The sequence below is a fragment of the Balaenoptera musculus genome, chromosome 4 (genome assembly GCF_009873245.2).
Source record: "Balaenoptera musculus isolate JJ_BM4_2016_0621 chromosome 4, mBalMus1.pri.v3, whole genome shotgun sequence".
In the NCBI taxonomy this organism is placed as follows: Eukaryota; Metazoa; Chordata; class Mammalia; order Artiodactyla; family Balaenopteridae; genus Balaenoptera; species Balaenoptera musculus.
In genome coordinates, this window is record NC_045788.1 from 70,634,375 (window position 1) to 70,655,074 (window position 20,700).

At 51.2% G+C, this 20,700-nt stretch overlaps 1 protein-coding gene across 1 annotated transcript; it reads right to left on the reverse strand.

Annotated features, from left to right (window-relative positions):
• Positions 1-9,962: 9,962 nt before the first annotated feature.
• Positions 9,963-20,482, reverse strand: CPN2 (carboxypeptidase N subunit 2). The gene is given in 3 exon segments (XM_036849460.1): positions 9,963-10,488; positions 10,491-11,901; positions 20,372-20,482. Coding segments are annotated over 3 exon segments (1,800 nt in total). The 5' UTR covers positions 20,456-20,482; the 3' UTR covers positions 9,963-10,183.
• Positions 20,483-20,700: the final 218 nt, after the last annotated feature.

A 20,700-nucleotide genomic window follows, 5' to 3' on the forward strand; every position in this document is an offset into this window, starting at 1 on the left:
TCACTCCCGCCTCACGCTCGCTTCCTGCTGTGTGACCTGGTTCCTAACAGGCTGCGGACTGTCCCCGGCCTGGGGGTTGGGGACCCCTGCCCTAAGGCTTCGGCCTGCTGTTTATTAGGATATGCTAACTCCACAAATGCAAGTTTTAAGACTCTGAGAGTGTTCACAAGTTTGCCAGCTTCACAGATGCCAGAGGTATGATGTCTGACACACAGATTTTGGAGCAAAAATAGAATCCAACCAGGGATTGAATTAAAATGTCCTTGTTCAGCCTCCTAGGGTTCAGTCTAACCCCTTTCCTCTCCCAAGAAGTCGTATGTCCCCTCCTGTGGGCAGGAGGAGGTGTGTGCCCACACTGGCTTCAGGTAATTCCATGGGATTCCTCCCATGGGAAGAGTTCTGTTCTGGGCTCGCCTCTCTCCCCGGCAACTTTCTCAGCCTCAAAGGCACCAGGGACAACCTGTGGGTACCAAGGCTGATGGCACAGCTGGGGAAAAGCCACCAAAGAGCTATACTTAAGGGACAGGCTGAGAACACACTGCAGCAGGTGTGTCGATGGTAAGCCACTGCAGCCCTGGGAGGGGCAGAGGGGAGAAACAAGGGGTCAGTGAGCTGAGTGTTTTCTGTGCTGCTGAGAACAGGGCTGGCAGAAGCATGTGGGTGTTGTTAGGGGAAAGGTTGATCAGGAGAGAGGGAGGCCTTGGCTGCAGAACCTCCCGGGACATGCAGTGAATGGTGAATGGGAGTTTCCTTCTTGGACGGGCTCAGCCCCACAGTGTGGCACTGTGCTCCCTGCTGGAGAGGGACTAAATCTAGGCAGAGGGAAGCATATCCCACGGTGCCTCCGTCCCCGATCAAGCCATGGTTATGAAGACCGCAAAGACTGGTGTTCTGGGCAAGGTGGCAGTGACAGGAGGGCTAAAGTTTGAGGGTCACGGTTGCTCAGAGGACATCAGGGTTGATGAAGTGCCATCACAAGGGTGGTCACTATGTGTGGTTTGAGGGCTGGAGTTCGCACAGGGGAGGCTGGCAAGGATGTGGCTGCAGGCAGGCGGGAGGCCAGGTGGTTGTCGGGTGGTCAGCAGGGCTGGCGCTTGATGTGCCTGAGGATGGTGCAGCCTCAGCGAGACCCGCTGTCCCTCTGAGATGCTGACAGCTGCACCCACCTGGGAATCCTCTGGGGCCATCTGGGAAAGAACCTCATGGATTAGAGCTTCGATGGGGATACAGAAGTCCCTTGAGGCAAGCTCACCACCACAATGACTGCAGGGAGAGACTCCTCAAATTTGGCAAGAGAAGAAAACACGCCACCTCTAAAGAGGTGATTGAATTGGCTCCCACGCTGAAATCTGTGAATTTCCCAAATCCATGATTCCCCAAGGCAGAGGTGAAATCTGATTATGAGAAACGATCAACTTCTTGGTTAAGGGCGATTTGGCTGAACCACGGAGCTGGCAGGAGTTCAGACCCAGACCCCTGCTCCTGGGGGAGGGGCATTGCATAACTGGACCAGGCGTGTCCCGGCAGCCACTCGGCTCCTGGGTTCCTAGGACCTGAGGTCACCCCAACCCCGACCCCCTCACCTTTACCCTATTTATTGATGAGACTCCTATGCAACCCCTCTCCCCCACTGGTGGTACCTTCATCCCCTACCAAAGACACTAGTGAACCCCCTCCCACCACAAATACTGACCCCCACGCAGGCATCCCCATCTCCTGGGCCCCCAGCCCCTGGCTGCTTTCCTGTAGCCCCTCCGCAGACCCCTCCCTGTCAACACTGATGGTGCCTTCCTGCCCTGGCCTGGCCCTGCGCCTGCCCTCTGCTGCCCCAGAGGATGGATCTTAACCATCCTCCTCGTACCCTCCCTCCCCTCCCCCTCCGGCTGCCATAGGGGACAAAATTATCTATATTTTGTAGAGAGAACTCTATATTAGTAGGGGATGCAGGCTGGGTCCCTGTTGCTTGTATAAATTATACAGACCATGAAAAACAAAGCTGAGTTTCCTCCTGTGTGCTGGACTGGCCCAAAGAAGACAGAACATGGGAGCCACCCAGGAAGGTTGCTCTCCAAATTCATGACTTCCAGCTCAAGGAGTTTCCAGAAAAAAAATTCAGTCCCATTGTGCTGAATGTTCAGTTCAACATGGGACACTAGATTGTCCCGAATCCTGAGGGGTGGTATCCAATCCTGGTCTCTGCTAGCAGAAGGGCTTCAGTGGGACAGTCTCTGAAAGGCTTTCCTGGGAAGGGCAAAGATCTCTCTCAACCATGGACACAAAAGTCAGCAGGAGCCTGGTCCCTTGAGCAGGAAGAAAATGTCAGTATTATTCCAGAACAGTTTCTCTAATTAGCAAGGTCATCAAACAGTCTCTTCTCCTCATTCCTTTGTCGTTCTCAGGACTGAGTTTCCGCTTCTGCAGCTGACAAGGTGAGGCCCCATGAAGCTCTAGCAGCCTGAGCACACCAGCCTTCCAGACCATCAGCACACCTGCTTCAAAGGCCTTGTAGGCAAATGCCACCTTTTTCAGCCTTGCAGGGTCATTAGTGCTCCCCACTCAACAAAAGGAATGTCTTTGACCATGAAGGATCTCTCTATGAAGGCTGACCCCAGAGTCTCTGGAATTTCTATGAAATCCAGCTTGACGAGGAAAGCCTGGCAAGGCTGTTGTTGGGATAATCCATCCTACAGGAGTGGAACCAAAGCACACAGGCAGGCCAGCCACATGGTTCTGAGGAAGAAATAAAACAACCCCTGGTGTCAGCCATGGAGGGAACCTATCAGATGACGGCATCAGGAAAACAGCTTCTCTATCTACCAGGGGGGCCTCTGGCCCAGAGCCCAGCCCTGCGGGAAGGCGGTCAGGTCTACACTCCACACCTGTGGTCCATCCACAGCAGGAGGAGGGCACATCTTTCATGAGGGCTCCCAACCATGGCTTCTATGAAGACCACACCCTGTGAGAAGCAGCTGCTTATGAGAAGTTGTGACTGGGGATGGTTACACTGGAGCTGGGATGACTGAAGGGCTGGGATGATTGAGGAGATGGGAAAGCTGCTTCCATTTCTGAAGGTCGCTGTGGGGACAGGAGTGTCCACTTGGCCAGGCCAGCAGGGAGGCCCATTTGGACGGTTGGAGCTGCCCAGGGAAGGTGGGCTGTGTCAGGAGAGAGTGAGCTGACCATCACTGGTCACAACCAGTAGGCAGTTCCTGAGAGGCCAGCCTGGAAGGCCCCGATGGCACTCTGCATGTAGAGAGCCCAAGGGCCCAGAGCTCTGAGAGCTTAGACTCTGGCTGGGCCCTCCTGCAGGTGCCCAGCATCCCCCAGGCCAGGTGAGCCTACCTTGGAGGGCCGGGGCAGGAGGTGAGACCTTCCACACACCCACCTGAAGAGGACATCAGTGCTCAAAACTTTCAGCCCCTGGTTACCAGATGAAGATTCAGAGGCCCAGGGAGGGCAAGTAACTTGCTCACAGTCGCAGAGCAAGGTTGAGACAGAGCGGATGCCACAAATGAGCCTTCCTAATCTTTTCTGTCTCTCCAAAGGCAACTTGAATCTCTACTCCCTTTTACAAAGCTTGTCTGCAATGGGGAAATGAGATGTACCATCACACAGTGTGGGAAAGGGGGCCACAGTCTCTGCCTGTGGGGAAAAGGTGCCAGGAAATAACTTCAAAACCTCCACTGACAGAGACTGTGATGGTTCATTTTACGTGTCAACTTGACTGGACTAAGGGATTCCCAGATAGCTGGTAAAACACTGTTTCTGGGTGTGTCTATGAGGATGTTTCCAGAAGAGATTAGCATTTGAATCCATAGACTGGGTAAAGATGGCCCTCACCAATGCAGGTGGGCACCATCCAATCCACTGAGGGCCTGAGCGGAACATAAAGGTGGAGGCAGGGCCAATTTACCCTTTTGCTTGAGTTGGGACATCTGTCTTCTCCTGCCTTTGGACATCAGAGCTCCTGGTTCTCCGGCCTTTGGACTCTGAAGCTTACAGACAGCAAATCGTGGGATCTCTCAGCCTCCATAACTGCGTGAGCCAATTCCTATAATAAATCTCCCTTCTCTCTCTCTCTCTCTCTCTCTCTGTATATATATATCCTCCTGGTTCTGTTTCTCTGGAGACCTTGACATCTAGCTTTTGCTCCTTCTGTTACTTTGGAACAGTGGAGCTCATCACCAACAGACCCAACATTGCTTTTTTTTTTTTTTAAGATTACTGGCAACCTTTTGGTTTTTTTTTTTTTTTTAATTTTATTTATTTATTTATTTATGGCTGTGTTGGGTCTTCGTTTCTGTGCGAGGGCTTTCTCTAGTTGTGGCAAGCGGGGGCCACTCTTCATTGCGGTGCGCGGGCCTCTCACTATCGCGGCCTCTCTTGTTGCGGAGCACAGGTCCAGACGCGCAGGCTCAGTAGTTGTGGCTCACGGGCCTAGTTGCTCCGCGGCATGTGGGATCTTCCCAGACCAGGGCTCGAACCCGCGTCCCCTGCATTGGCAGGCAGATTCTTAACCACTGCGCCAACCAGGGAAGCCCCCCAAACACCGCGTTTAAGCAAATAATCTTTAACACCCCCTTCCGTCTCCCGAAATAAATTTCACAGATATCATCAGATCTCAAAGAGAATTTAAAAATCAAATGTTCTGACTGTCATAAACTAGAAACAAAAGGCAGTTTATAATAAAATAATATTCATTTTTTTGTGTAAATGCTTGGATAAGACTTCACCAGAGACTTGATGAAGTAGTTAGAGGCTTTCACCTACTAAATACTGAGTAAAGGATGAATTTAAGAGAAGTTGCTTTTCCTCTATACGCGACTTCTTGAAATAAGGGTTAAGAATTGCCAAGGGGGATTTTTTTCCAAAATCCTGAACAACTCTGAATAAAATTCCAAAAAAAATAAAGCACAGTCTTCCCAGAATGTATATATACTAAGGGGCAGTCCTGGAAAAAGTGTGCAGACAACAAGGCAGAGACCACAACTTTGAGTGTATATGAACAGAGATCGTCACCGGCAGGATTTCACCCACAGCAGTGTCTGGAGGTTTGGAAGCCATGGGAGACGCAAGAGAACACACAGTCGTGCAGGATTCTCCCCCCACCGCACCACCCCCGCCATGCAGAACATCACTGGGACAAATCTGAACGCCCGGCATGTCTAAACCTCCCGGGAGGTGCGCCCGGGACCTCAGCCTCCGCTCCAACTGCTCCCTGGGCGCGGGCATGTTCCAGAATCGCAGGAAACAGAAGCTCGGCAGGAGCTGCCAGCCGGGAAGCATCCATGTGGTCTGTTGTCCCTTCTGGAGCTCCCTGGTTGTGACTTCCCGGAAAGCCATTCTCCCAGTTGGTCACGCGGGGGCGCCCTGAGACCCAGAATCGGAACCTTTGCAGGTTTGTGAGATGTTGAACTGTCTGCGGATGCAAGAGATGGAGGCAGGCCGAAAACAGTGTGAGAAAGAATTCCTTACTGCACTAGTATTGTGCGAAATTGTCTATCTGTGGCAGCACCATCCACTTTTCCAGTATCCACTGTTAGCACTGAATGATTTTGTAAATGGCATTTCCAATCCTCCCAATAATATAATCTTGATATATAAACAGCAATGTCAACATCCTCCCAGAAACACCAATGAATACGGGTGAAACAAGTGCAATGGCCAAGAGATTGGCCAGTTCTTGCCTCCCCTCGCGCACACACACACACACACACACACACACACACACACTTCTCTAGAAATAATAATGATAAGAGATAACATTTTTGAGAACTTACCACGTCTCATTGTTTTCGGTTCTTTCCATGAATGAATGTTTTATCTTCACCAGTAGCACTGTGAGGTGGGTACTATTACCCCCATGATAAACAGCATGGATGAGGAAACAGGCGCAGAGGGTTTCAGTAACTCGCCCAAGGTTACCTTGCTAGCAAGTGGTGGGGAAATCACTGAAGCACTGTGGACCATTCCAGGCATCAGGGCAAGGACTCCCATCTGCTCTGAGGTGCTTTGGAGGAACTAAGCCACCCTTGTACTGCAAGAAAACAAGCCAGCGTGCACTCAGCTTATTGTTTCTCCAAAATCTGAGAACACTGAGGATGATAAAATAAAACCAACAAGCCAAAAAAAAAAAACCTGTGAGATATTTTGGGACACAGTGTTGTGGCTTATTTTGTTCATGAATTCATCCCAAGCATTACACCAGGTGGGTCTGATAAGGTGAGCATTTGCTCCACAACCCTGGGGCAGCTACAGATAGTGGGAAGACCTAGAACAGGACAAAATCGAGCCCTGAGTTTTCAAGCCTGGCTGAGCATTAGAATCACTGGGGGTGTTGTGTGTGTGTGTGTGTGTGTTTAAACTGATATCTGGGTCTCCCTAGGCCAGTTGAATCATCGTCTCTGGAAGTGGGACCCTGTTGTCTTTCTTTTCTTCCTAATAAATTTATTTATTTATTTATTTATTTATTTATTTATTTATTTATTTATTTATTTTTGGCTGTGTTGGGTCTTCGTTGCCGTGCGCGGGCTTTCTCTAGTTGCGGCAAGCAGGGGCTACTCTTCATTGCGTTGCGTGGGCTTCTCATTGTGGTGGCTTCTCTTGTTGCAGACCACGGGCTCTAGTTGCGTGCGGGCCTCAGTAGTTGTTGTGCACAGGCTCAGTTTGGCTTGCGGGCTCTAGAGCTCAGGCTCAGTGGTTGTGGCGCACAGGCTCTAGAGCGCAGGCCCAGTAGTTGTGGCACACGGGCTTAGTTGCTCCGAGGCATGTGGAATCTTACCAGACCAGGGCTCGAACCCATGTCCCTTGCATTGGCAGGCGGATTCTTAACCACTGTGCCACCAAGGAAGCCCCCTGTTGTCTTTTTTAACTTCCCCCAGGTGATTCTAAGATTCAGTCAGCATTGAGAACCAACCTCCTTTGGCCCAGAGAGGAGCCATGATTTGCCAAAAGCCAAATGTTAAGGAAGGGGGAGCCAAGTGTCCTGAATTCTTTCCAGAACCCATCAAAAGCTCTACTGCTGCCCCAGACTGGGACCACCTCACAAGGAAACAGGCAGCAGGACCGAGGGCCCTGCGTGCACAGCACACTCAGAGCTGCCTCTTTGTCTGTGCACCTCGGTCTGGGGGGACGCTCAGCGCTCCCTGCTTCCTGTCAGCTCCAACCTCAAGACCCTAGCAGCCCTCAGTAGTCAGGGCCTGCACCACTGCAGGCTCAGGCCTGGCCTCCCTGGCCCTGAAGAGAACCCCCGAACCCCCATCTCCACCCCCATTGTTTCCCCACTTTCATCAGATGGTTGGGTCACCAAATAATATACCCAGTTAAATAAACTGCAAATCGCTTTTTCAGTATAAATATGTCCCTTGCAGCATGTATGTGCTTATGTGTAAATCTGGCAACCCTACCCGAAGAGCACAGTGACTGATCTCATCCAACCAACTTGAAAGGGCCAGCAAGCAGCTTGCCCTGTCAGCCGGTGCTCTTTCCCCAGCACCATTCAGCACAGAGAAAAATTATTATATCTTAACCTAACGAAGAGTTATATTGGGAGGGAATATAATTAAGAGAAATGTCTGCTGGATTATCTTGTTCCTTTATCCCTGGCGGTAGACCCAAGGACTATTTGGACCAGGAGCTGTAGTTCAGACGGGCATCCATTTGATGGAGATTTGGGAAGCGCCTCCTGTGTGCTGGTGTGGTGATCCTTTCCCCAGACAGTGGACATCACAACCAGCTGGAAGCTAGCAGCCACTGCAGCCCAGCCTTGGGCCTGGGCAGTGAGAGCACAAACCTTGGGGGCTGGCATCACGGGACCCTCAGTCGCTCAGGGCCTCCTCCTTTCTGGGGAAGCAACGTTCCCCAGCCTTGGAGGACCTGGTCAGGATTATTCTTAAACCAGATGCTTTTGGGAACTGAACCCAGTGAATCTGAGAGAGAGTCTGTTCCTTTGGCACAGCTGCCAAACTACCTTCCATCACCTTAGAATTTAACTGGTTTGACACTCAGGAAGCATGTCTTTTTAAAAGGGCGTCACTGGACATGAGGGTGAAGTTGTACTTCCTTGTCTAAAGCTGGCATCTTGCTCCTCCCTTTCCCCAGAAATGCCCCTGCCCTTGGTTGATGGCTTCACTGTCCTCCCTGCCTCCCAGGAGAGAAAACTGAGAGTCACCCCAGGTTTCTCCCTCCCGCCATCTTCCAGCCCCACCCACTGGACCCCTGACTCCCTCACCAAACCCCTTCTTTGCCTCAGGCCTGCTCGTGTCCTTGGAGGAGTGGCTGCTCCAGCCAGCGGTACCTGGAGGCTCCCCTGTGCCCACACTGGGCATAATCCAGCTTTCTAATTTCCATGGGATTAATAGGTATGAAGTGATATCTATATTGTTGGAATTTGCATTTCTGAAATTATTTCAGTCTTTTAATCCATCTGTGTATGTGCTGTTCGGATGCTGAAAACTTTTCATTCTATTTCCTTGGCATCCTTGAGCTCTCAGCTCAAGCCAAGCAAGAATCCTTACTGTTTTCCCTGCCTCTTGCTCTCCTCAAACTTCACAGGCAGGAGCATGGCCCTCCTCTGCATAAAGTCCTTCAGTAACAGCTGGGCATCCTTAATGAACACGTGAACTCCTCCCTGGGCCTGTTGAGGCTCCAGCTAGCTTTCCAGCCTTACTTATCTCCCCATCTCCTCTCCCACCTGTAGCCTGTCCAGAGGCCATGGCCTGTCCTCACCCACTTGCCGTCTCCATCCCTTGGCTCACACTCTTTGCACCAGTCTAAAGGCCCAGGGATCAAATGCAGCTTACGAGGTCTGTGCTCACCCAGACCTCCACCTCCCTGAACTCCCCCGCGCCTTCTTGGGCCCACCCCGTCTTGCTTGTGTTTTCATCCCACGCATCCTTTCTGATCTCTCCACCAGACTATGAGCTCTGGAGGGCCTGCTGCTACTCTGATATATTTCTCCCTCCCATACCCCAGCACTTCAGCCAAGCCAGTCCACACTGCAGGCTGGGAAACCAGGAAGGGGGATGGGTCATGGTTCAATCCAAGGAGACAAAGAGCTTCCCTGGGCTGGGAACAAGAAAGGAGAAATGGACAGAGGGGCACTCAGAAGCACTCAGTGACTGGTTGGCCAAGAGGAATAAGGGGAGGAGAGATTGAAGACCACTCCCAGCTCCTGGGCTTGGCGATTTGCTGGGATCCAGGAGGAGCTGGGGTCGGAGTCTGGTTTAGACGTGTTTGTGGCTGTCATGATAAAACACGGGGTTGCAGGCAGAGCAAGCAGATATCTCATCATGGAGCCAGAAACCTGAGTCCGAGATTTGGCTTAGGTTTTTGGAGATTTGAGGTCATCAGCGTAGAGGTGGCATCTGATCCCAAGGGCCTGCATAGGGATTACCCAGGGAGCCTGAATGACAGCCAGCCCCGAGGAGACCAGCGTGCAAGAGGTGACTGGGTAAAACTGGGAGAGCAGCTGGGCTTGGGTAAGAGGGTGGTGTCCCCAGAACCAAGAGAGGACCATTTCAGTGAGTGAGCAGCCCACAGACGCCGACACTTAGAACTGAAGGGCATCGGTCCCAGCCCACCCAGCTCCCTGTCCTCCCCCCTCTCCTCAGGGAGCAGCCGTCCCGTCGGCTGAACAGGCGAAGCGTTTCCCCTCCAGGGAGCCCCTGCCATCTGACTTCTCCTGGAAGCGCTGGAGTGGGGCACGAACGGCGTGAGTCCCCTGAATGCGGAGTCACACCCCCGCCCCTCATCTTTCTGGTCACCTCTGCTTTTATCCTCTCCCCTATTTGTCTTTATCAATTAAAACCACAGTTCCAGGCAGAAAGAAATAGAAACAGACATTGGCTCTTGAACTGGATGTCAAGAGAGGGTGGCCTCCACTCTGTGGAAATGGAACACTGGTAAGAGGGTATCTCAGGGTGGGGATGAGATTAGGGTGGGTATTAAATAATAGAGAAACACCAGGGGAACGGCATTAGTTTATTCTCCGGACCACGATGCAGCTTTAACGGGTGCTTTGCAGAGTTTGAGGAAGGCCCTGTTAGGTCTCAGACTCAGAGACTGGGGGGGAATGAAGGAGGAGGGGGAGGCGGAGACTCGGGGGTCCAGCCTCCTCCCCCTTCCTCCACCCGGAGATGCAACTCCATCCCTGCATCTGAAAGAACCAAAGCTTCAGCTCCCCTCACCGGCTCTTGCCTGGTTGGGCCCAGAGGCTGTCTGCCCAGCTCCAGCCCATCTGCTCTGCACCTAGGGCTCCCCCTGCCAGAGCCTCGATCGACACAGTGACCCTCACAGAGCCACAGCTGGACTTCAAGTCCCACTCCTGACTGGCATTGAACGTCAGTCCCGGGGAGGCCAAGCCCTGCCTGGGAGACAGCTGGACGTTCAGCCAGCGACACCGGGCCTCATCACAAGCCAGCACCACGGTGCCCTCGGGGGTGCTGTAGGTGCACCGGCTCCAGGTCGCCTTCTCCTTCATGGCCGGATCCAGCCGCCCCCTGGCTCCCTGTCCTCCGGCCCCAGGGCCTGGAAGCCCAGGTGGTCCTGGGTGACCGGGCACACCAGCTGCTCCTCCCTCAAGGCAGGCACCACCTGACCCTTCAGGTAGGCGGGGCCAGCGCAGTAGGTCTGGCTGTTGAAGAGCCGGTCGCTATACCCGTGCAGCCACCTGAAGAGATAGGCCAGGTGGCAGTCGCACTGCCAGGGGTTGCCGTGCAGAGCCAGGTTGAACAGGTTGTAATTGGTGTCAAAGATGCCCTGGGGCAGCGTGGTCAGGAGGTTCCTGGAGAGGCTGAGCAGCTCAAGCGTGGACAGGTTCTGGAAGAGGGCTGGGTGCAGGGCCGTCAGGTTGTTGCTGCCCAGATAGAGCTTGACCAGCCCCTCGAGGCCCCTGAAGATGCCAGCCGGCAGATGGGTGAGGGCGTTGTGCGAGAGCGTGAGGGACCCGAGGCTGGATAGGTTGGCGAAGGCTCCCTCGGGGATGGTCTCCAGCTGGTTGTGGGACAGGGACAGGCTGACCAGGCCCGGGGAATGGGCGAAGAGGCTGGCGGGCAGCGTCCGCAGCGCATTGCCCTGCAAGCTCAGGAAGGTCAGTTTGCCCAGGGAGGAGAAGATGGACCGGGGCAGGTGGCCGATGGTGTTGCGCTGCAGCCATAGCTTCTCCAGGCGGGAGAGCCCCGCGAATGCTTGCGAGGGCAGCTCGGAGATGGAGTTGCCGTCCAGGAAGAGTTCCTGCAGGCCGCCCAGGTGGCTGAACAGCCCTCGGGGCAGGCCGGCCAGTGCGTTGTTGCTCAGCCTCAGGGTCTGCAGGCTGCAGAGGGGGGCGAACAGTTCCTCGGGCAGCTGGGCCAGGAGGTTCTGAGCGAGGTTGAGGGTCTTCAGACGTCTCAGAGGCTGGAAGAGCCTCACGGGCAGGGTCTGGAGCCGATTGCCCTGCAGCTGGAGGGACTCCAGGGCATCCATGTGCTGGAAGAGGCCCTCGGGCAGAGCCTCCAGCATGTTGAAGTTGAGGGTGAACTTGCCCAGCGAGGTCAGGTTGGAGAAGATGTCAGTGCTGAGGTTGGAGAAGGCACCGCCAGTGATCTCCAGGTCCTGGAGCCCCGGCAGCCCCCCGAAGGCATCCGGCCCGAAGTGGCACACCTGGGTGTTGAGGAAGACCACCTTGGTCAGGTTGGGGCTGCCACTGAAGGTCCTGGCTCCCACCATGGTGAACGAGGTCTCCACGAAGATGATGTCTGTGGCGTGTGGCGGGATGTCCAGCGGGATGGCGGCCAGCTCCTCATCGGAGCAAAACACCTCCCGGGTGAAGCAGTCACACCCCTTGGGGCAGGGCTGGGTAGGCGTGGCCAGGAGCAGAAGGCAGGCCCAGCGTAGCCAGGCTCTGGGTAGCATCTCCTGGATCTGAGCGGGAAGAGAAAGCAGAAGTGGCACCTTCGTCAAGGGCAGGCAGCCCGGTGACCAGCACACCGGTCAGAGAGCCAGGAGATGGGAAGCTAGTTTATGTTTTTAATTGTTGTTTTCATACCACCTCACAGCAGCCTTGCAAGGTCAATAGGACCAGAGTTCTAACCTTCTGACAGCAAGGGTGTCTCGTGGCCAATCCACAGTCCCACCCTGCAGGTTAGTGGCAGGACCAAGACCCTGGTCTCGTGGACTTGACGTGTTCTTTCCAGATTGGAGAAAGAGGTGGGACAGAGACCAAAAGGCATGGAACAGGGGTATAAAAGGAGACCATGGGTACTGTGGAATTTTTAAGATAGTACGTAAAATATGGGCAGATTATTCCTGAGTTGGAAATTTTTTAACCGTAACTCTTCCCGAGTTTTCAAATCTCAGCACATTGCAGAGCCTAATTATGAGGAGATCTTACCCTCAGCTCTTTGCACCGCTGAGGCTGAGAGCAGCCACAGGGACAAGACGGGCTCTTATCTTGAAATGAGTCCGCCTTCTCTTCAGTGCTGCTACCAAAAATGCTCCCCTCCTGCCGGCCACCCCTATCACCAGCCTGGAGGCCATGGAACTTTCCAACACTGTGTGGACAGGCAGGTCCCAGATGAGGGGATTCCACAGACCTGTAGGTTTTTGTTTTAAATAAGGGAAGGGGACCAAATTTTTAGTTCACTAAATATTAATTTTTTTTAAACGCCAGCATCTACCACAGGTCACGAATTGGTGACACAGCTTAGAAGCACATTTTACTTACCACTCAGTCTTTTTTTAATTTTTTTTTAAAGATTGATTGATTGATTGATTGATTGATTGATTGCTATGTTGGGTCTTCTTTTCTGTGCTAGGGCTTTCTCTAGTTGCGGCAAGCGGGGGCCACTCTTCATCGCGGTGCGCGGGCCTCTCATTATCGTGGCCTCTCTTGTTGCGGAGCACAGGCTCCAGACGCGCAGGCTCAGTAATTGTGGCTCACGGGCCTAGTTGCTCCGCGGCATGTGGGATCTTCCCAGACCAGGGCTCGAACCCGTGTCCCCTGCATTGGCAGGCAGATTCTCAACCACTGCGCCACCAGGGAAGCCCCACTCAGTCTTTTTTACGTCTGAACCACTAGCCAGCATGTAGAAACTGAGAAATAGCACATTAAATGTTTCCAGATTTCAGGATGATTTAGGGGCATTGGGTTCACATTCCCACATGACGAGATCAACGGGGCCTTAATTGTCCCATTAGGGGGTCTGTACCCCCCACGTCTCTACTGCTCCCACCCACATCATCATTTACATGGCTTCTAGTGGTTCAAGTTCCGTGAGTTGGAATACCAGCTCCATCACGTTCTAGCTATGTGACCTTGGGCATGTGCTTCAATTTTCGTATCTGTAAAATGAGGATAATATTAGTGCTAACCATGTTGGGGTAATTGGAGGATTAAATGAGTAAATATAGGTAAAGGTTTTAGAACAGTGTCTGACATAGTGTGAGCAATTAATAAGCTATGTTAACCATTGTTAAAGGTCGCAAACCACCATCATTACAGAAAAGATTATTTGAACATCAAAAAAGTAGGAAGAACAAAATGCCCTTTAGCTAGAATATATTTAGCTTCAAAGAAAGAAAGCAGACAGAAAGAAGGAAAGGCAGAAAGAAAGAGAAAATCCTCATGCAATATAATCGTAATTTTTCTCAATTTACCTGTCCTCAGCAAGAACTCAGCTGGCTCCCTGTTGGGGAATCTTGGCCCCAAGCACCCTTTGCTGCCTGCCTCTCTGCTGCTCTCTGCTGGCTGCTTCTTCCATCGCAAGATTCAGCTTCAGCCAAAAGGCTCCACATGCAAGCACAGTGCTTGCAAAAAGCCCCCTGTACCCTCTTCCCATTCAGACACTCAATAACTCTCAGTTTTTCCAGGAACTTTTCTGCCTAATCAATAGAGAAGGAACAATTTCTCCCTGAAAAAGCGCTGCCTCTCCCTTGAGGCTCCTGTGATGGCCACATAGGTAAGCCACAGGAGGTGGATTATACACCATGGTTGGGAAGGTCTATAACAGTGATGGCGCTTGCTGCCACTCAGGACACACTAGGGAAAGGGACAAGCCTCCTGGTCCTGCCACCCCATAGACCAGCATTACAGAGTTCAGCTTTAGCGTGAGACTTTATTCTCTTGATATTGCATGCACAGAATACAGATAAGAAGAAGAGGGCCTGGCTGAAGAATGATGACGTAGCCATGGTCCCACCCATACCTGCTACCTGGGCTGTCCCTAGGCTCCTACACGAAACCCCTGGGCATCCTGACAGAAGCCTTCTCTGACTCCTGATATGTTTCTCTATCTTAGCACCTGGCATCGTCCTCCAGATGACGGGTTCTCACAGCTGTCCTTTCTGTGAGAAGAGGGGTGTGGTCCTCTCTACGCTCGTGTTGATTCATGATAGGGTCTGTTGAACTGAACTGTCCATGGCTGAGATGAGCAGCTTGAGAGGCAGAGCTGCCCTTCCCTGGAATGATTCCAGCCCGGAGTGAATGACCATAGCCAGGTGTGAGCATGGCCTTGAGCCCTCCCTCCTCCTTCCCCCACCGAGAGTAAGAGAGGAGCAATTCCTATTTGTAAAGTGCCATAATATTATCAACATGCCAGTCCCCTTCCTGCTAACCCCTTTGGTCCTTGGTTCTCAAAGGCAGTTTCCAGAAGAAATCCCACTAGAAGGGACATGAGGACCCTAGGGACCATCTGGCCAGCCTCACTGAGAGGGCGAGGCCAGGCCCCCAGGTGTCTGCAGTGGGGCCTGGGTTAGAACCCAGATCTCCTGGTTTCCTTGATCACTCCTGCTGGGAGAGCTGGGACCAAAGCAAGAGGCGCAGGTGAAAGGAAAAGCCTCATGGGGACACTGTGCCTCACCCGCCCCTGCCGTACCTCTAACTTCTAACCCACTGTCACTTGGAAATAATATGCGTTAGAAGCAATCTATAGATTCAATGCAATCCCTGTCATATTACCAATGGCATTTTTTACAGAACTAGAACAAAAAATCTTAAAATTTGCATGGAGACACAAAAGACTCCGAATAGCCAAAGCAATCTTAGGGAAAAAAACAGAGCTGGAGGAATCAGACTCCCTGACTGCAGACTATACTACAAAGCTACAGTAATCAAGACAATATGGCACTGGCACAAAAACAGAAATATAGATCAATGGAACAGGATAGAAAGCCCAGACATAAACCCACACACCTATGGTCAACTAATCTATGACAAAGGAGGCAAGGATATACAATGGAGAAAAGACAGTCTCTTCAATAAGTGGTGCTGGGAAAACTGGGCAGCTACATGTAAAAGAATGAAATTAGAACACTCCCTAACACCATACACAAAAATAAACTCAAAATGGATTAAAGACCTAAATGTAAGACCAGACACTATAAAACTCTTGGAGGAAAACATAGGAAGAACACTCTTTAACATAAATCACAGCAAGATCTTCTTTGACCCACCTCCTAGAGAAATGGAAATAAAAACAAAAATAAACAAATGGGACCTAATGAAACTTCAAAGCTTTTGCACAGCAAAGGAAACTATAAACAAGACAAAAAGACAACCCTCAGAATGGGAGAAAATATTTGCAAATGAATCAACGGACAAAGGATTAATCTCCAAAATATATAAACAGCTCACGCAGCTCGATATTAAAAAAGCAAACAACCTAATCAAAAAATCGGCAGAAGACCTAAATAGACGTTTATCCAAAGAAGACATACAGATAGCCAAGAGGCACATGAAAAGCTGCTCAAAATCACCAATTATTAGAGAAATGCTAATCAAAACTACCATGAGGTATCACCTCACACCAGTTAGAATGGGCATCATCAGAAAATCTACAAACAACAAATGCTGGAGAGGGTGTGGAGAAAAGGGAAACTTCTCGCACTGTTGGTGGGAATGTAAACTGATACAGCCACTATGTAGAACAGTATGGTGGTTCCTTAAAAAACTAAAAATGGTACTACCATATGACCCAGCATATACACAGAGAAAAACATAATTCAAAAAGACACATGCACCCCAATGTTCATTGCAGCACTATTTACAATAGCCAGGTCATGGAAGCAACCTAAATGCCCATCGACAGACGAATGGATAAAGAAGATATGGTACATATATACAATGGAATATTACTCAGCCATAAAAAGGAATGAAATTGGGTCATTTGTAGAGATGTGGATGGACCTAGAGACTGTCATACAGAGTGAAGTAAGTGAAGTAAGTCAGAAGGAGAAAGACAAATATTGTATATTAACTCATATATGTGGAATCTAGAAAAATGGTACAGATGAACTGGTTTGCAAGGCAGAAATAGAGACACAGATGTAGAGAACAAACGTATGGACACCAAGGGGGGAAAGCAGGGGCAGGGGGTGGTGGTGGGATAAATTGGGAGATTGGGACTTACATATATACACTAATATGTGTAAAACAGATAACTAATAAAAAAAATTATAGTTATACATAAAAAAAGAAATAATATACTTTAGAATTTTCCAACAAAGGTATGTAACTGGAGAATTCAGGACTTGAGTCAAAACTATGGCATCAGCGGCACAGAAAATCAAGTGTAGAGAAATCAGCTTAGGCTCAGGCAGTGGCCGGTGGGAGAGGTAGGAGAAGCTTCTCTGATGTGGGGGGCTGAGCTAGGGGGCGAGACCCACCTACCAGCTCCCAAAGCTCTCACACCTGCATCTTGATCCTCAGAGCACATCGAGAAATTTCCAGGACAGGGAAACTGGGGGTCCCAGAGCTACAGCAATGGGTCCAAGGGCACACGACTAAGATGTGTGGGGCTAGGATCCGTCCTGATGGCCTGAGCTGTCAGCAAGGTGCTTGCAGCGACACCACAAGGCTTCTGGAACAGGAAGACCCATCCTCACGTTTTCAGGACCCAAGGTGAACATACACAGGGACCTTGCCTACCGCCTGTCCCCTTCTCTTCCCACCGGACTCTCTCCGGTACTGTGAGTAGAGATCCCACCCACGGCTGTGTCCCAGCACCTCACAAGCCTAAGGGAATGCACTTCTGTGACGGGGTCAGCCTAGAGAAGATGGACCTCGGGAGGCATGCCACACAAGCCCTGGGTCCTGGGTACCTGAATCAGGATTTGAAATGGGGACACAGCCTCCAGATGGGCATGTCCCTTTGATCATGCAAACTTCTCACCCCTTGGGGGTGTCATGGTGAGAGGGGAGCCAGAACAGAGCCTCTAAAGTTCAGGGCAAGACCCTCTTGCCCCAGTCTACTGGGGCAAAGGAAGTGGTAGATGGTACTCACAGTGAGGGTGTGGAGCACTGATAATTTCCAAATGTTCCGCTCCCAGCCCAAGACTTACTCTCACATCACTCTAGAATGGCTAAGAGTTTGTGCTGTGGTGTCAGACAGTCTGGGTTCAAATTTTGTCTCCATCCCTTACTAGCTGTGTGGCTTTGGCTGAATTACTTAACCTCTCCGTGCTTCGATTTCCTCATCTTCAAAACAGCAAGTTTCAATACTACCTTCCTCAAGGGGTGGTTCCGAGGGTTGAATGCGAAAATGCGTTGAAAGCTCCAAACCCAGAGCCGTGTACACAGAGAGCACTCAGCTACATCAGCCCAGGCCAGCCCCAGCTCTGTTGTAAAGTAATCACAGGAGTCAGCTAAGGAAAAACTGGTGAGCTCCTTCAAACACCTCATTTATGGGCCAGCCGGATGTCTCGCTACAGCACTTTCTGGCTCTTCTGGCCAAGGGAAACGGGTCATTGTTTTGTCCTTGGTTTAGTGGAGCTCAGATTCTGATGTGGCCAGGATGCCCTGGACTTGGGCCTCTTCCCTGAGCCACCCTCCAGAGCAGGTCACCACAGGCTCTGGAGACCGGGAACATCCCCACCTAGGTACTGTGAAGGATGGCAGCAGAGGGGACAGTGGGGCGGCAGTCAGAAGATTCCAGCTTGTCATCTGAGAAACCACCTCTGCATTTGCGCGGAGACCAGCAAATGCCCACAAAAATGTTCCATGCCTTCAGCAAGCCAAGGAAGCCTGGCTTTTTGTGGAGGAGGGTGGAAGGGGTGACTGATTGCGAATGGACTCTTTCCTCTTCTCAGATTACTTTTGGATTGGTACATTTCTGTACCACAGCCCATCTGTCATCCACCACAGAGCCAACCCTCACTCCTTCCAGAGGGTGACGGGAGCCCAGAGCCCGGCCCGACACCCCCAGGGGACTTGTCCCTGGACCTGGGGTATCCACATCAGGATCTGTCTCACCAACGTGGCTGGATTTTGCCCCTCGGGCTCTAGTACATCTGGGAGCAGGAAGAGGGGCTTCCAAGGCTTATCTGGAGCCCCTGACTGCCTCACCCAAGTCTCCAGGACCCCAGTCTCCTTTCCTCTCAATCAGGGAAATAAGCCAAGTGGCTGAGGCAGTGGGACCTGGGCTGGCTCCCTCCCCAGCCAGCCTGCCCTCCCCACCCTGCTGCCCAGGGCATCCCAAGCAGTGAAGTAATCCCTCAGAGTCCAAGTTTCCACATTTGTAGCCTGAGAACAATCATGATAATAATAATAATAATAATAATAACACCCGCATTACCGTGCATTAGGGTCATTGTGGCAATTAAATGAAATAACTGGCCGTGGGTTTATGATACTCTGATATAATAAATTTATATTTGGTCTTCCTGGTTCCTGGCACAGAGCTCCAAAAACCCTTGGAATATCCTGAGTGATGAGAGGAACGTCTTTTGTTATTCGTAATAAGCTCTTTTCAACCCACACCTGAGTTTATGTCACTGAAGTGACTTTGATGGTCCCCTAGAGAGCTTCAGACGGTACACAAAACATTTGCAGTGGTTATCTCTGAAGAATAGAATTAATTGCAGGTGATTTTAATTTTTTCCTTTGGCTTAATAATGTATTTTCAACTTTTAAAAATAATAAATAGGTGTCACTGTTGTAATAAGGTTGAAAGTTATTATAAAAATAATATAGGGAATTCCCTGGCAGTCCAGTGGTTAGGAATCTGTTCTTCCGACGTAGGGGGCACAGGTTCGATCCCTGGTCAGGGAACTAAGATCCCGCATGCTGCACAGCGCAGCCAAAAAAATTAAAAAATTTAAAACATTTTTTAGATCATGTAAAACACACAGCACAGTTCCAAGTACCTAATAGGGGCTTCCTTGATTCCTTTCCTTCCTTGCAATTACATTGCAGAGGCTCAAGGAAACTTTATCCACTGTCATAGCTTCCTGAAGGGAACTAACATTCTGAAATAAGAAGAGGTTGTGAACCGGGCACTGTCCTTCCTCCAAATGCTCCCCATGGGCCCCACCTCTAGCCCTCTCTCAGGCAGCCCCCTCCACTAGAATGCCCTTGCTGACCTTTCCCTGTTGCTACCATTCTCCCTACCCTCCAGGCCAGCACAAGTCACACGTCCCCCGGGAAGCCTTCCTGGACTGCGCCTCTCTTGGATCCTGCAGGTACTTGTCTTCTGTTGAACATGTGGGCCCTTCTGCTCTGCCTTCTAGTCAGTTGCACCACCTGACTAGGAGCCCCTGGGAGGTGGCGGTCCTGTGACCGCAGCATCTCTTACCTGGCCATGCACCCCAGCACCTGGCCCAGGGCTGAGCCAGAGAGGTGCTCAGGCCCTGGGTGCCGAATTGAACAGAATGTATTTGTGGCTCTCGTGAGCCTGTATCCAGGGTCTTATTCTTCATCCTGCTTCATGGATTAGGGCGCTGTCATTGCTGTACCCTGGGTTTAAATTCTGACACCGCTATCTACTAGCTGTGTGGGATTGGGCAGGTCACTCCCTCTCTAAGCCTCAGTTTCCCAATACCTGGTTATAACCCCATCCCTTAGTGTTAAAATTAGCACTCAGTTGGATGATAAATATGCTAAATTAGATGGTAAATAATAAAGCACTTAATGCAGTGCCTGGCAAATAATAAATGTTTGCTAAAACGTAGCCACATACATGTTTTATTCCTACTTTATCATCGAAACCAGGACACTTCTGAGAATAAAAGGAGAGCTCTTGATAATTATGCCAGGATGACAGGCATAAACAAGGGTGGGACCAGGAAAACCTAGACATATGGTCACACTACTTTATCCCCACCATCCACTAGAAGCTGTCTGTGCCCAGGGACTGGGTCACCTTCATCTCAGAATCCCGCACCCACCGTGACCTGCCTCCAGCCCCAGCCCAGCACCACCCTGGCTGTGTACCTCAGGGGCTTCTCCTGACCGGGCGAGGGGACACGGAAGGTGCAGCCTACATGGAGTTGGGGACATGCTCTGAAACCTGGGACAAGTGGCCAGCCCACCTCCTGCCCCCAAGCTGGGATCCCAGGCCAGATTCCTCCCACATCCCCACAGACCCCCAGAGCCCTGTAGTGACCCCAGGAAACCTACCGCGAGGGGCTCACGGTTGGGGACCAGCTGCCCTGGCTCTTCCTCAGGAGCAGAAGGGCTTCTGGTGTGGTCAGTGGTCAGCATGAACCCAGCAGTCCTGGTGCTGATCAAAGTTCCAGGCAGTGGTTCCTCCCCTCACGTGGCCTGAGCGTTCCCGGAATGTCACCAGGGTCACAGGGCAGCAGAAGAGAATCTAGGCAAGGCCTCTGAAGATTACAAAATGACCCTGAACTGTTCCCATGGACGGATCCACGTTGGGGCCAAAATCCAGCTAAGGTTATGGTCTTGGCAACTTTAGGACCCTAAGGGCAGCCACTAGGCCCTAGAAA